The sequence below is a fragment of the Mytilus edulis genome, chromosome 6 (assembly GCF_963676685.1).
Source record: "Mytilus edulis chromosome 6, xbMytEdul2.2, whole genome shotgun sequence".
Taxonomy (NCBI): Eukaryota; Metazoa; Mollusca; class Bivalvia; order Mytilida; family Mytilidae; genus Mytilus; species Mytilus edulis.
The window spans coordinates 31,641,018-31,658,564 of record NC_092349.1 but is presented as its reverse complement, the minus strand read 5'-3'; the positions used below and the strand labels follow the sequence as shown (position 1 = coordinate 31,658,564).

Genomic DNA, 17,547 nt, shown 5'->3' with positions numbered 1-17,547 from the left:
TAATTTCCATGGGTACCAATTTTGTGGATTGAGGAAAAATAACATTTTTAGCTCACCTGTCCCGAAGGGACAAGTGAGCTTATGCCATCACTTGGCGTCCGTCGTCGTCTGTCGTCGTAAACTATTTCAAGAATCTTCTCCTCTGAAACTACTGGGCCAAATACTTTCAAACTTTAACTGAATGTTCCTTAGGGTATCTTATTTATAAATTGTATCCGAAGTTATCTTGAATATTATTATAGATAGAGATAAACTGTAAACAGGAATAATGTTCAGCAAAGTAAGATTTACAAATAAGTCAACATGACGGAAATGGTCAGTTGACCCCTTTAGGAGTTATTGCCCTTTATAGTCAATTTTTAACCATTTTTCGTAAATCTTAGTAATCTTTTACAAAAATATTCTCCTCTGAAACTACTAGGCCAAATACTTCCAAACTTTAATTGAATGTTCCTTAGGGTATCTAGTTTGTAAATTGTATCCGAAGTTATGATCTATCAACAAACATGGTCGCCATTGCTAAAAATAGAACATAGGGGTCAAATGCAGTTTTTGGCTTATAACTCAAAAACCAAAGCATTTAGAGCAAATCTGACATGGGGTAATATTGTTTATCAGGTCAAGATCTATCTGCCCTGAAATTTTCAGATGAATCAGACAACCTGTTGTTGGGTTGCTGCCCCTGAATTGGTAATTTTAAGGAAATTTTGCTGTTTTTGGTTATTATCTTGAATATTATTATAGATAGAGATAAACTGTAAACAGGAATAATGTTCAGCAAAGTAAGATTTACAAATAAGTCAACATGACGGAAATGGTCAGTTGACCCCTTTAGGAGTTATTGCCCTTTATAGTCAATTTTTAACCATTTTTAGCTCACCTCTGAAAGGTCAAGTGAGCTTTTCTCATCACTTGGCGTCCATTGTCCGTCGTCCGTCGTCCGTAAACTTTTACAAAAAACTTCTTCTCTGAAACTACTTGGCCAAATTCTACCAAACTTAGCCACAATCATCCTTGGGGTATCTAGTTTAAAAAATGTGTGACGTGACCCGTCAAACCTACCAAGATGGCCGCCATGGCTAAAAATAGAACATAGGGGTAAAATGCAGTTTTTGGCTTATAACTCAAAAACCAAAGCATTTAGAGCAAATCTGACAAGGGGTAAAATTGTTGATCAGGTCAAGATCTATCTGCCCTGAAATTTTCAGACGAATCAGACAACCTGTTGTTGGGTTGCTGCCTGTGAAATGGTTATTTTAAGGAAATTTTGCAGTTTTTGGTTATTATCTTGAATACTATTATAGATAGAGATAAACTGTAAACAGCAATAATGTTCAGCAAAGTAAGACCTACAAATAAGTCAACATGACCAAAATGGTCAGTCGACCCCTTAATGAGTTATTGCCCTTTATAGTCAATTTTTAACAACTTTTCGTCATTTTTTGTTACTTTTCTAAAAATCTTCTTCTCTGAAACTACTTTGCCAAATTTAACCAAACTTGGCCACAATTATCATTGTGGTTTACAGTTTATAAAATGTGTCCGATGACCCAGCCTACCAAACAAAATGGCCGACATGGCTAAAATTAGAACATAGTGGTAAAATGCAGTTTTTGCTTTATATCTTTGAAACTAAGACATTTAGGGCAAATCTTTCAAGATTTTAATGTCCATCAGAATAAGATATATCCCCTCACAAATTTTCAATTGAATCGGACAACCTGTTGTCGGGTTGCTGCCCTAAAATTGGTGATTTTAATGAAATTTTGCAGTTTTTGGTTATTATCTTGAATACTATTATAGATAGAGATAAACTGTAAACAGCAATAATGTTTAGCAAAGTAAGATCTACAAATAAGTTAGCATGATCAAAATTGTTAGAGGACCCCTTAAGGAGTTATTGCCTTTTATAGTCAATATTGAACAACTTTTCGTCATTTTTGTAACTTGTATAAAAATCATTTCTAAAACTACTTGGCCAAATTTAACCAAACTTGGCCACAATCATAATACTAGGGTATCTTTTTTTTTTTAAAAGTGTCTAATGACCCCGCCTACCAACGAAGATGGCCACCATCTGTAAACACATTAACAGGTGAGCGACACAGGCTCTTGAGAGCCTCTAGTTGTGGATATTTTTGTTATGGTTTAGCAGCTAATGTCTTCATAAAAACCTATAGAAAATTTGTACTTTGTTGGACATTTAAACTTGTGGTATACCAAAACCTACGAATAAAAATGAATTCACAGTTTCCAATATTCCTGAAATAACTAAATATGTCCCAGTTGCACTAATTTCTAATCTTATAGCTTAGAGTTTGAATTTAATCTTGTTACAGCTAGGCTACTACAACAACTGACCTTGACTTTTACCTTACAGCTTTGCCTTGATGGCTGAATACTTACCAGCTAAATATAGAGCCAAGATGCTGATCCTCGGAAGTGTATGTTTGTTGCACCTTATTATTCTGCTTGCTTAGTATCTTTATTCCAGGAAAGAAAAATGCTGGGAGAGTCTATTGCAAAATAGTGATTTAATTTTCGCAACATATACCCAAAGTGAATGTTGCTTTCCCCTATTCTAAAAATTGGCATTGGTATTGTTGACTGTTGTTGTATCAAAATGACAGTTTGTGATAATTGTGGGCCTTTAATTTGACCTATTTTTTCACTGAATATTGAACTTTTAATTAAGATTTTCTAGATTTTTTTAGAAGAATCATCATGTTTCATTTTTATTTTATAACTGTCACCCAGTTTTCTTAAAATAGTTTGAACAGCATATTTCAGTTGATAGATGTTGTATATATATATTTTTCATAATTTTTATATTTGTGAGTTTTTTATAATTATATCAATTTATGTTTTAATATTTTTGTTTAAATTTGTACCTGATTTATAAAACATTCACAAATTGTTACCGGTACTTTTCCAGTTATAATTTGAGATACCTATATTTTGATTATTGATATTTTTTTTTAAATATTTTGCTGTTTTTGATTTAATCATTCTAATTATCCTTTTCTATTGATATCTTTAGGTGCCATGGGCTGTCGGGACTATATTTGAAGTGACAGTAGCTGCCTTTACTATTCCTACACTTGGATGGCGATGGCTACTGGTATTTTCTGCAGCACCTTCATTTATAATGCTGCTTATTTTAAAGGTAAGGCAGAGTCAAAATACTATTGCAAAGAAGTGCTTCTTCATTACAAACCAATTCCAAAATTTTATATTTTATGGTTTAATTTTATTCTGTATTTTAGTTAGTTTATCATTTTTACAACCCCATTCATTTATAATAAAATTTAGAATAGAAATGGGCAATATGTCAAAGAGACAACAACCTGACCAAAGAGCAGATAACAGCTGAAGGCCTTCAAAATTTAAGAACATCTATATTTAGGGTAGGGGTATGTGAGCTTGCTCATTAATAGTTGTTTAATATCTTATAACTTTTTAAACATTCTTGGCATTCAAATATTTGACTTTCAGCATTCCTAACGAAGGTAAAAAAAATAGAAAATTAGGCGCTTAAAACTTAGGACTGTTCCAATAAAAATGTATGAGGAAGAGTAGGAAAGGACTTTCAAAATATCAATACAACAAAGAACCATTTTTAGATAAAAAAAAATTGCATAATAGTATAAGACGCACACTGAAAAAAGACCCATGAACCAAATTCAATACTTAAACTTCTCTCCCACATACTATACATTTTAATGGAATAGACCTTATAATTTTAAATTGTAATTTTCATATTTTTCAGTTTTTACCAGAGTCTGCCAGATATCTTGTAGCTGCAGGTGATAAAGATGGGGCAATCAAAATATTACAAAAAGCTGCCAAAGTCAACAGAGCCTCACTTCCAGAGGGTAGTCTCGTCCAATCAAAAGTTGTAAGTAAAACAAGTATAATTTTTTAATGGCAATGTCATCCACTTTATTAAAACAGTTATTTTGGTCAACTTATGAACATCAGAAGTTCAGCACAATTATCCTTCTGTAGGGAAATTATTTTCTAAGAAGTTAAGTTTTTAAACATACTTACATATTACTGATTGAAAGATAATTTGAAAATTTCTTTTAGATAATAAAAGCTCCTTCTCTACCTTGGAAATTGAAAAGCCTTTAACTTTATTTCAGTCTTTCTTAAATTCTAGACATAAACAATGATGCCTTTAGTTTCCCAAAAGTCTGAAAAATATATTGTTCTGTAGTAAAATTTGAGTTATTCCCTTTTGCAATTCTATGTGCATTTCAAATTTTTATGCCCCACCTACGATAGTAGAGGGGCATTATGTTTTCTGGTCTGTGCCTCTGTTCGTCTGTGCATCCGTCTGTGCGTCCGTCCGTCCGTTCGCTTCAGGTTAAAGTTTTAGGTCGAGGTAGTTTTTGATGAAGCTGAAGTCCAATCAACATGAGACTTAATACACATGTTCCCCATGATATGATCTTTCTAATTTTAATGCCAAATTATAGTCTTGACTCCAATTTCATGGTCCACTGAACATAGAAAATGATAGTGCAAAGTTCAGGTTAAAGTTTTTGGTCAAGGTAGTTTTTGATGAAGTTAAAGTTACATCAACTTGAAACTTAGTACACATGTTCCCTATGATATGATCTTTCTAATTTTAATTCCAAATTAAAGTTTTGACCCCCATTTCACGGTCCATTGAACATAGAAAATGATAGTGGGAGTGGGGCATCCGTGTACTATGGACACATTCTTGTTAATATTGAATTAATTATGAGTGATGGGAATATTTATTTTTGGCTAATAGAGGTTAGGCACTAAAATTACTAATCATTTCCGTGATAACTTTAACTCTTTGTAGTATTTGTAAGAAAGACAATTTCTAAAAGGTTTTTTTTTCTAAACTTTTAATATTTAACAGTAATAAATACTGATGGATTTTCCCTTTTTCTCTCCTGATACCATATATGAAATACATAAATGTCTAATGTCCTTGATGAGAAATTCCAAATACACAACCACTCCTTGCACACTTTTTTCTTCTTCTTCAAAATGGCTCTCTGGAAACTCCAAAAGAAAACATGGGCTTTTAAATATCTGATCATAACATTTCAAGTTCTAAATTTTTTTTTTCTCCTTTATAGGTACAACGAGGAGAATTTAAAGATTTATTTTCTAGTAATTATGTGGGAACAACTGTAATGCTGTGGGTATTATGGTTTGCCACAGCATTCTCATACTATGGTATGGTGCTAGCAAGTACAGAAATACTACAGAAGAAAAAGACCGGTAAGAAAGTCAATTGGGGTTGTGCTACACCATTTACACCAAAAACATTCATATCTTGCCAAATTGATAAATTTATGTGTTTTTGAACATCATTATACATCTGTTGCCATTATTTATCTGACAGGTAAAATTCAATTTCTATTTGATCAAAAAAGGTGTGGAATTTACTTCAACTTCAACAACCCATCGGCAAAGTTAAACCAGTAACACTTCAAGAGATTAGCATACACATTTTAAAAATTACCAAGTGTCTTAATGTAAGTTTTGAATTACCCAAATATACATTTTTGAAGAATTTAACTATGCATATATAGTAAACAAAATTGAGCTTTCATTCCTACCTTCACAGAATAATCCTAAATTTTGAAATTTTCAGATTATTTTATTTCATCCCTGAAAAAATTACTTAGATAGAAATAAGTATAAAATATTTGTTAATTTGTTTCAGGAGAGAGTTGTAGCTGTAATCTTTTAAACAATGATGATTATTCTACAATGATACTATCATCATTTGGGGAACTCATTCGTAAGTATCAGGACTATGTTTTTAAATTGAATATCTAAGGGCTATTCCAGAAAAAAATGTATGGGGGGGGGGGGGGGGGGGGGGGGCACATTATATTAATAATACATGGGTGATGGGTATCAGAGCAACTTTTCACACTATAAAGCACAATAATTCTCAATTACAATTGTCTGGGTGGCAGGTGGTGACAAAAACTGCTTTCCAACCCCCCATACATTTTTTTCTGGAATAGCCCTTACCCAAAATCCCAGGATTGTTAGATTTAATTTATATTTTGTTTATTTTACTAGAGCTGTGTTTAACAATGAATAGATGTAGCATTATCACATCAAGAAATATTCCCTGCTGTTGTTAGAGACCATCATGACACTTTCAGTGATGTGAGAGTTTTAGCTTCATGTTGAAGTTCTTACTGTAGCATTGTGACTTACTGATGAAGAACAGCAATAACAATACTATTTCTTTAACGTTTTGTTATGGTATATCAATGTCAGTCTCTCTGCCGATACTTTGTATGAAATTTTAACCCAATTCTATAACTTAAACAGAATACTATATTTGATGGAATAACATGCCCTTGTCATTATTTTTATTTTCCAGTTTGTCCTTTCAGAGTTGTGGAACTTAACCCTTTCAAAGCTATATATATATATATACACAGCATATGCCGCGATGACTTCCCTCGTCCGCAACTGCTATTCGCAGCATATGCCGCAATGACAATGGATTTTTCATCAGGACTCTTAAACCATTCGGTTTTCATTCGGGTCCTCTCTAATTTTTCATCGTATGAATCAATGATATACAAGGTCTCATTTGCGCTTGAAACAATTAAAAACAAATATTTTGACCATTGCAAATGGCGGAAATCATAAACGAAGTTGTAATATGTAAATATTTCAGGATTTCTGAAACTGACAACAAGGATTAGTCATTTAGTTAAAAGGATTCTTGTTATCTCAATGTGTTTATTACATTTAATTCGTGTGGGAAATATGATTTGATAGATCATTACGAGACATAGAAAAAGGGGGAAATACAGAGGTTGACTAAACATTTTGAGGATGGAGCCGTTTATTTGTGCCACGATTACATAATACATTGTGTATGGTGTCTTCTTTAAATTATTATATGGCAGATAAAACAACAAAATAAATGAAGACTAAAAGCAGTTTTTATTCAAAATGCAACACAAATGTAATAAATTAAACCTTTTACCTGAATTTTACTGAAGTAATTGCCTAACATTACAGTTCATGCTCTTCTGAGCATTTTTCATACAATAACTTTCTCTGTATCTCTTATAATAAAAAAGAAACAGCAGTCTGAAAAGGAATATACTGTTATAATGAATGAACACAAGAAAAAAATGCAGCAGCAGCCATTTTTCTATTTTTTTTGTGTAGTGTTGAAAGGGTTAAAACTGTTACATTTAATGCAGTTTGTAACACATTGTGTACTTTCATGTGTAATTCATGAATAATTTTCTCCAAACTTTACAGTTTTGTGGAGATTGATGCACAGAAACTCCGTTTTGATTTTGAAATTTTCTGGTTTGTGGCTTAGAGTTTTTTTGGAATTTTAACAGTTGTGTATTTTTGTTAAGGTAGGGATTTTATCAGTTTTATATCATTTATGTATTGTTTTTTTTTATACAATAGATCCTTATGTTTCCCTTTAAATTTCTAAAATCCTGAGACCTGTGTTATACATTTGATTAAAAAATTGTTTTGCACTTTTGATTTATTTTGTTTTTTTATGAAATATTGATAACATATGTATTTTTTATATTTCAGCATTACCTGTCAATATGTTTTTAATAGACAGAGTGGGAAGAAAAAAGATGGGTGCTTTTAATATGGGAGGTTGTGCATTCTTCTTTATGTTGTTACAAATACCAATGCCACAGAAAGCTTTAACTGCTGTTATGTTTTGTGTTAGAGGATTTTCATCAGGGATGTTCAACTTTGTTTATATTTACTCAGCTGAGGTAAGATACATATTATATCCTCTCTCTAAAGAAAAGGGTATACTCAATGGCTATGTGCCCTTCCATATGTCCGTCCCATTACATTTGTTTTTTATGCCCCATTTATGTTTTCTGGTCTGTAGGTCCGTCTGTTCCTTAGTTCGTCTGTTCATTTGCCGTCTGTCCTGTTTCAGGTTAAAGTTTTTGGTCAAGGTAGTTTTTGATGAAGTTGATCTGTGGGTCCGTCTGTTCGTTTGTCCATCCATCCATTCATCTGTCCGTTCATCCGTCTGTCCCGCTTCTGGTTAAAGTTTTTGTTCGAGGTAGTTTTTGATGAAGTTGAAGGCCAATAAACTTGAAACTTAGTAAATATGTTCCCTATGATATGATCTTTCTAATTTTAATGCCAAATTAAAGATTTTATCCCATTTTCACGGTCCACTGAACATAGAAAATGATAGTGAGGATGGGGCATTTGTGTACTTGGGGAAACATTCTTGTTTTCTACTGACTGACAACAAGATTTTCTTTCCAAATCATTTTCCGCTAAGAGAACATATGTTCACATATACATATTGTGGTGTGTGCTTCAAATGCACAAAAACATTCTTATGATACTATGATGTATGGGTTTTGCTCATTGTTGAAGGGAGTACAGTGAGCTATAGTTGTAAACTTCTATGTCATTTTGTCTCTGGTGGAGAGTTGTCTCATTTTCAATCATACCACATCTTCTCATCATATTTTTATATTATAATGCTTGACTGTTCTTTTAAATGACGATCAGGCTGTGAATAATGAATTCTAGATTATTTCCATCCATTCTTGTGTTACTGCTCATCAAACGATTTTTTACTGAATACTTATATACATGTTATATATAGTAGGGTTATTATTTGTCAGAAATTCCTCTCAGTTCAACTTTCTCATCTATATTAAAGTTAAACAATAAGTAATTTTGCAAACATATTCTATTGTTTACAGCCTCCTGAAAATAAGCAGATGTGCTACGATTGCAAATGAGACAATGATTAACCAAATACTCTTTTCGATCTTTATGAAAACCATTGTTTCACAGGTTAAATATCAGATATAATAATGATGTACACTAATTTCTTTATCTTCTTCCTTGATATGAGATCACTCAGGAAAAAAAAAAGCTATTGCTCACTCTTTTTTTTTTTATTTATTTGGTTATATTTATCTATTTATATTCAATGGGGTCACATGGCAACAACTATACAAATAGGGAAAATAAGGTATAAATAAGTGAGCTCTTCTCATAGTTTAAACACTTTCAAATTCTTAATATATAAATATTCTATCATTCTCCTCTAGTATTTAGCTTCAAAACTAGAGCAGTTTTTTATTTTACAATTTTAGGTGTATCCAACCAATATAAGGACCCTTGGTATAGGTGCTGCCTCATCATGGGCTAGAGTTGGTGCTATGGTTACTCCTTTTGTTGCTCAGGTAAGTCTTAAGATTGGTCCTCCCTAGCCTTAGATAATTATAGATTATTGTTGAAAATCTCAACGAGATTGATTTCCTCGCTTGAGCCAGTACAGCGAAAGTGAGAAAAGCAATGTTGAAATGACCGATGATAATCTGTTTTTCACTATTTTACCTATGAAATTAACCACAGCACATGGTCCCTTAGTTTCTAGCGATAAATTTCATAAATTGACTCCGCTGAGAAAAACAATTGTCACACAGTAAGGGCTATTCCAGAAAAAATGTAGGGGGGGGGGTTGGAAGGCACATTGTATTAATAATACATGGGTGATGGGTATCAGAGCAACTTTTCACACTATAATGCACTATAATTCTCAATTACAATTGTCTGGGTGGCGGGTGCTGACAAAAACTGCCTTCCAACCCCCCCCCCCTACATTTTTTTCTGGAATAGTCCTAAGATCAAAGGGAAATTTTGTAAAATAGCAATAACGCTAGATATAATTGCCATGTCAAAACTTTTGTTGATGGGATGATTCTGAATAGGATTATTATTAAAATGCAACATTGTTGATATGTCCACAATAAAGGGAGATCAACAGAAAAAAAGAATATATTTCTTCATGCAGTTTTTCATTGAAATAATGCTTTTATTTGTTTACTTGTTCCTTTGAGTTTATACCATGCCTAGATCTATAATATGTAAGCTTAAAGGGGCACTAGCTGTCAAATTCATGGTCACCAATTTGACTCAAATTCTCATATTTGATTTATAACAATGTAAAACATTTATCCAAACTATCAAAAGTTCGTTTTGTGTGTATTTTTGTCCAGATGCCATCTAATTACTTACCGATTTGACCTCAGATGACCATATAAGTGATGTAAACATAAATAAAGATATGAATAGATTAAACCAACACGTGCAATTGGATTTTTATAGGTCTGTTTGATTTTATTTTATAGATTAAAAATAGATGTTTCTCATTGTTTTTAACCATATAAGAATGATTTTATGTGCATCGAATTAGTAATCAAATGATTTACCGTAGTTTCACTTTCATTGTTGACATTCTTTTTCTTTAAATAACCAGTACACGTACAATGCATGCATTGTCAATTTCTAGCTAGGGGTTAAATTGAAGTTCACATGAATACGGATTTAAAGAGGTCACTCATTCACTTGCAAGTGAATAACTAATTATCAATGTTTCTAAGCGTAATTTGACAAAATTGAACCTTTTTGGCTGCAAAAAGCGAATTGTTATTTCACTATTTCACTATTGATTGAACAGAAAAAAATCAAAAGGTTTGCAAAAAAGGCAGAACTTAAATTTCAGAAATTTGATATTAAGTTTGATTTAGATTTCTCTTACATTCTTTACAAAATTCCTTACATTTGCATTTTAACTATTCTACTGCATGTAAAGCTTAAGCAAACAGATTCTAGAATTGTACATGTATATCTTTCATTTCTGTTGGAATAAGAGCAGTTTTTTTTACTCAACTTTTCAGAAAAGATCCAATTTAAACTTTGTTTGGCAGATTTGCTCTGAATTACTGTTAACAAGATAAAGGAGCTGTTATTTATAGAATATGTAATCAAAGAATTCAAATATTGTTTTTAACACCAAACTTAGATCAAATTTGAATTTAGGTGACATCACTTTCACTGTTCTTGAGTTATGTCCCTTTATAAATGGAAAGATAACTAAATCTGCTGTTTCCAGACTCTATACTTTAGTTTGCATCAATCAAATGTTATGAAACTTTAACACAAGGCTCATTACTGCCAAACACAGATCAAGTTTGAAATTTGGGTGATGTCACTTTCACCGTTTTTATGCCCCACCTACGATAGTAGAGGGGCATTATGTTTTCTGTTCTGTGGCTCCATTCATTTGTCCGTTCGTCTGTGCGTCCGTTCAGGTTAAAGTTTTTGGTCAAGGTAGTTTTGATGAAGCTGAAGTCCAATCAACTTGAAACTTAGTACACGTGTTGCTTATGTTATGATCTTTCTAATTTTAAAGCCAAATTAGACTTTTGACCCCAATTTCACAGTCCACTAAACATAGAAAATGAAAGTGGGAGTTTCAGGTTAAAGTTTTTGGTCAAGATAATTTTTAATGAAATTGAAGTCCAATCAACTTGAAACTTAGAAAATATGTTTCCTATAGTTTAATCTTTCTAATTTTAATGCCAAATTAGATTATTACCCAGTTTCATGGTCCCTGGAACATGGAAAAGTATAGTGCGAGTGGGGCATCCGTGAACTTTGGACACATTCTTGTTGAGTTATGTCCTTTGGTAAAAGACCAATAGAGACTTATAAAAGAATAACCATATCAACCTTTTTTGTCTTTGGGAATTGGAAACTTAATTTCAAAAATATATGTTTATTAATTTTAAGTAGTAAGAAAGACCGCCTGGCAGGCTTTCATTACAGGTACTGTGAGATCGGTCATTAAAAGCAGCTTAGTGTGAACGTATGGTTATATTTATTAGACTCTTGTAGTCAAGACATTTCTCTGTCTCCACACTTTGTTGTTTTTTATTACAGGTACTATTAGATCAGTCATTAACAGCTGCTGTGTGGGTGTATGGTAGTGTATGTTCTGTAGCTGCTATTTGTGCCATATGTTTGCCAATAGAAACTATGGGAAGAGCATTACCAGTAAGTTGAAGATAATGAGCGTCTTAAAGGGAAGGGAGACAATCAATAATTACCTTTTCTTTTTCTCCCCATGCAGCCCTGTCCAGTCCATTAATGTTTGAAAAATTGGAATGTGTTTTCAACTATTGTAAAAAATGTTGACAGCATATCTTAAGCAAAAATAAAATCTCATATTTTAAACTATGATCACATTATTTTTTGTGGCATTTTGTAATTACAGAAGATGACCAACAAAAATTTGTAGTAGTGAGAAAATACCAAAAATTAAAATCCTTTAAGAATTGAATGCTTCCAGTTTATGCCCCACCAAGGAGCATTATAAATATTTTGCGGTCAGTTGGTCTGTTCGTTCATTTGTTCCTTTTTTGTTCGTCCTGCTTGAGTTTAAAGTTTTTGGTCAAGGTCGTTTTTCAATCCTATATTAGAATTACATAAAGAAGTATTCAATACTTATAATTACATTTTTTTGCTAGGATCATGAAAATACTATCTCGATCAAGTTGTCCTTTTATTCACCTGTGCACTTGATTGTGGAAGCTGGTGTCATCATGAATGATTCATTTCATTTTGAAGTAAGGTTAATTTCAGAATCATTTTGAAGTAAGGTTAATTTCAGAATCATTTTGAAGTAAGGTTAATTTCAGAATCATTTTGAAGTAAGGTTAATTTCAGAATCATTTTGAAGTAATGTGAATTTCAGAATCATTTTGAAGTAAGGTTAATTTCAGAATCATTTTGAAGTAAGGTTAATTTCAGAATAATGTGAGACTGCTGTTAGCCTTCAAAATAACTTATTTTAATGAAATATACATGTAAAGTAATTATAAGCATTTTATTCTTCCAGCATACAACATGAAGAAAAGAAACAGTCTTCAATCAAGCAGAAAATCAAAAAACCATTGGTAGAAGAGGAAATATTTGTTAATATAATTATGATTGTGTTCAGAGTTTGAAATCACATGTGATTAAGTATCAGAACATTCCAATTTTATATTTTGTCAGGTTTCAATGATCTGTTAATTGTATTGAATTATTTATTACATTCATAGCAATACTGTGGGCATTTAGAAAGAGCTTTGTCAGATAGAAATTGACCTTATGCAAGTGCACATATACATGCACATGAATTGTCAATCAGAAATTATGAACCGGTTTTTATTGTTTTAAATAATGTGGTTTTTTGAGGATTGCAATTAAGTAAGAACTTGCTTTCTGATACCTGTTACATATATATCAGAATAGAGATTCCTGAAATTGCACTTATAAATCTCACATTTTCATCCTTTCTTCAAAAAATTGAAATAATTAATGAACACAATAATTTTTATATTATCACAAAAATTGAAAATTTGTTGGTTGTATATTGGTATGACGTCGTCGTCGTCGTCAGAAGAAGTTTTAAGTTCTGAGACCACATTCATTCTGTGTCAGAAACCTTGGTTGTGTCAACTATTTAATTACAATCCAAATTCAGAGCTGTATCAAGCTTTAATGTTGTGTCAATACTTGCCCCAACTGTTCAGTGTTCGACCTCTGCGGTCGTATAAAACTGTGCCCTGCGGAGCATCTGGTTTAACTCAGTGCAAGACCTTGATTTATTTTGCAACATTCAAATATGAAACAGAAGATGATTTTTGGTCGGTTTTGTAGGGTTATTATATCCGCGCAATTTTGAAACAGTAACACACTTTCATTCAGATTTTGTAACCCTCAGTAGGTTAAGGTATGTATTGATATTCATTTGCATTAGGTTGATTTTTGTCTGATGTAGCTCAAATCTTATTTGAATTTGAATTGTCAGTATTTTTCTGCATAATGATATGTTTATCCACATTTAAGTTTTAAGTTTAAGTTCTTATTGAAATTGTTAGTAATCTGTTAAGCTTCCATGATAAGTTTATACTCCTGAGATTTAATGTTCATGGTTTTACACTAGTTATTTTTAGGACCTTTATAGCTTGCTGTTTGGTGTAAGCCAAGGCTCTATGTTCAAGGTTAAACTTTGACCTATAATGATTTATTTTTAACAAATTGTGACTTGGGTGGAGAGTTGTTTCATATCATAGTATACTCGTACCACATCTTCATATATCAATGACATATGTATTTTAAATCAAATTTCTTAATAGATCTTGATTTCTTATATTGACAAAAAAGATACATTACAGGGTAATATTAATTCTGAGATAGAAATTTCTGTTTCAATTCTTTTTTCCTTTTTATTTTTCAATTTTTTCAGTTTTATGTTCGAATTTTACATTTTATCATTTTAACTCCTGATTTTTAATTTGAATAAAGTGTCTTTCAGAAATTACATGTTACAGGTTGCAAATTGTTTTAATGATAAAATTTAAGTTTTGCATTTAATCTATTTTTCTAATGTTATTGTTGAATTTACAGATTCATGTTTATACTTGTATACATATAGCTGTCTTGAGTACTGTTTGATCTGCTACTGTATGGTTGTTATATTTTAGAAATTATTCAGAAAATGCTGCAATCATTTGATGCATTCATCACATTTTTTAACCATTGACCCTCAAAATTAAAATATAAATGCCTTGGATGTCTAGGGGTAGCTGAGGACAGCAGTTAGATCTAAGGTAAGGTCTAACCAAAGACTTGAAAATTTTTTTTGATGTTTAATGCTTAGCAAGTAATATTAAAATGTAAAACCTTGTATCCCTGCTGCATAGCTAAGGAAGTTTGCTTCTCAGTTTCAAAGTCATTAACTTTTCAAAGCACTAGTTTATATTGATAGGGAATTGATAAAGGAATCCAAAGAGCAAAAAAAATATATATAGGTCACCGTGCTTGTTTTCGAGATATGAGCCATTGAAATTTTGACGGGAAAAAATTCTCTCTTGACTTTTCATAGCTTTATCATTGACAAGTTGAAGTTCTCAAAAACTGTTGGAAAGTAATTAAAATTTTATAAGACTTTTACAGATGGCTTATCATTATACATGTAAAAAATTTCAAAAAGAAAAATGGGGGTCACCGGGCGAATTTTTTCAAGGCATTTAAATGGATAAAACCAGAGGATGCCGAAATTCTGACAAAAAATCCAAAACATGACAAGCCAGCTTCCTTAACTAGAAGAAAGGTTTCTGTGCTTTATGGTATAGCTCGAATTTTCATGGAGTGCTAATTTTTGTCTGCTTTTGTTCTAAAAATCACCAGTATCTATTTATATAGCCACTTGTGATAGTTTGTGCAAAATATTTAAAGTGCCTATTTAAATCAATGAACACTATTTGAAATAAGAATTTTTATAAAATTCTATATGACTGGTGGCTAGTTTTTTGTTTTTTTTGCTCAGAGCTTTTGTGTAGACCACAATTATTCTTTGGATGCAAAAAATAAAGCATGCACTGGAAAATCAGTGGTTCTATTTCCAATTGGATTCCACACAGACAGGTCATGAAAAATACAGAATTACATAAAATTGTGCAATGTCCAAAAAAAGATAAATTTTCTCTTTGTATAAATTGACAATAAACAAAACTAAACAAAACACTGCAGTATAATTTCAAAATGTAAATAAATTCATCAGTATTGAATGCATGTTTTCTTTGTCAGGCATGTAGCCATAGAATAGCTTTAATATTTTCTATAAGCTTCTGTTTAGATATCTACATCATACATGTTTTTCTGTATGGTATTATTTACTTTGTAGAATATTTATTGTTAAATTATGAAAAAACATATCATGTATTGTTTTGTTATATGAAATTGTATTTGCTCAATAAGGAAATTATATTTTATTGCATTTTAGAAATGACATCAACTATTGTACACATTTTTCAAGTTTTTACATGAATCTCATCAGCCTGCATTTTGTATATGTTACCGTATATATTTTTTTAGGATGGGTTTATTTGCAGTTTGGGATTTAGTAGTGCTGTTAAGTATTGACTTTCTGTAAAATTCCTAATTGTAACAAAAGAAATAAAATAATCAGCAATGTGCCTCGACGAAGATGAAAAAGCAAGACTAAGGCATGCTGTATCTGGCGACGTCAACATTTTATTAGTTTATGATAAGGTCAATGATATTTGGTATGCAGTTGTATAAGCATTGGCTGATCCTATTTCCATGGAGATTATTTTGCCTTGCACCTTCAGTCATGGATTGATAAGTCAGAATTATTTGGATAGTTTACTTGTTCAAGTATTGCCGTAAGTTTTTAATTTCAACAACTGCATTGCATTATACTATCAAAATTACGTAGTAATAAGGTGGACAAAAATTTCATGAATGGCATCATCTTGGATTCGTATTGATCAAGCATCATTAGAGCTTTTAGAAGTTTTTTTTTTTTTACTTTTTGGTTATTTTAGTTTTGATTAGAAGAAAAAAAATATTGCTGCCACACAAATCCTCTAAAACTACATGGCAAATTATTTTGAAAATTTAATGAAAACAAAGCAATCAAAACTGGATTTGTAAATTTATCTTTTATTTTAGCAAATAAGATCTAGAGGTTAATTTGTCATGTAAGGGTCTAAGTCCCCTCTATATCTTCAAATTTAAATGGCAATTCATCTTCCAGAACATGCAAGAAATATTTGCCACTGGACACCATGCAACCAACAATTAATTAGCAGTTCAAATTTACAGTCCTTCATCCTAGTCCACCAGCTTTTCATTTTCACCTATTTGATGTATTGTGGAACTCATTCTTTTTCTCAATATGTTTTCTTTATTATACAAAAATAACATTAAATCGAAATAATTTATTCACAAACAAACTTACCAGTAGCCTGTTAACACTGAGGTTGGGAGTTTGAATCTCACATGTGGCAGAATCCCCAACTCCAATCTTAATTGACTAGGATTGTCAGTTTTCCTACTGAAGGTTGGTGCTTTTCTCACGACACTCCAGTTTCATTCACCACTCAAATCTGACAGCCATGAAATAGCACAATATTGCTGAAAATGGCGTTAAACACCAATCAATTAATGTATCAACCAATCTCAAAATAAATACCAATACTAAAATCATGTGTGACATCATGAAACAAATTGATCATAAACTTGTACTAGAATATATATTTTAGAATATATACCAGTTTCATTAAAAATTGAAACCATTTATTTGTCTGGATTATTATCTAATAAATCGAACCTTTTAAAACACATCTTACCAATATCAGCATGATATTTGGTGAGTGTTTGAACCAAAACAAAATAAGTAAAATTGATTTTATTTACTACACATGCAGTATTATTCCTGTTAACAAAATTGTTATTTCATGTGTTTGTTGTACTTGTGACATATTAGTTAAAGCTTAAAAAAACAATGACAGATGTTAATTAAAGTGAAAGTAACCATGATAGATGTTAGTTAAAGGTGAAAATACCCTTGATAGATGTTAATTAATGGCGAAAGTAACCATGACAGATCTTAATTAAAGCTAGGAATACCTATGACAAATGTTAATTAAAGATGTGAATGAATATCAATGACAAATATTAATAAAAGCTGTGAATACCAATGACATATGTTAATTAAAGCTAAAAAATACCAATACAGATTCTAATTGAAGCTGTGAATATCAATGACAGATGTCAGTTAAAGCTGTGAATACCAACGACAGATGTTAATAAAAGCTAAGAATACCAATGACAGATGTTAATTAAAGCTAAGAATAC

General features: G+C 31.5%; 1 protein-coding gene across 3 annotated transcripts in view; it reads left to right on the top strand.

The window, feature by feature from the left end:
* LOC139527513 (putative transporter SVOPL) overlaps positions 1–14,435 on the top strand; it is a 37,703-nt gene extending 23,268 nt beyond the window's left edge. For 2 of the 3 annotated variants that reach the window (XM_071323011.1, XM_071323014.1), the window contains exons 7-15: positions 2,381–2,444; positions 3,041–3,166; positions 3,770–3,898; positions 5,121–5,265; positions 5,714–5,791; positions 7,588–7,781; positions 9,144–9,233; positions 11,776–11,889; positions 12,734–13,198. In XM_071323011.1, coding sequence (XP_071179112.1) covers positions 2,381–2,444; positions 3,041–3,166; positions 3,770–3,898; positions 5,121–5,265; positions 5,714–5,791; positions 7,588–7,781; positions 9,144–9,233; positions 11,776–11,889; positions 12,734–12,745 — 952 coding nt within the window. In that variant the 3' untranslated portion in view covers positions 12,746–13,198. Of the gene's footprint in view, positions 1–2,380; positions 2,445–3,040; positions 3,167–3,769; positions 3,899–5,120; positions 5,266–5,713; positions 5,792–7,587; positions 7,782–9,143; positions 9,234–11,775; positions 11,890–12,733 lie in introns of all 3 variants that reach the window. The other variant, XM_071323012.1, reaches the window with a different exon arrangement.
* The last annotated feature ends 3,112 nt before the right edge of the window (positions 14,436–17,547 follow it).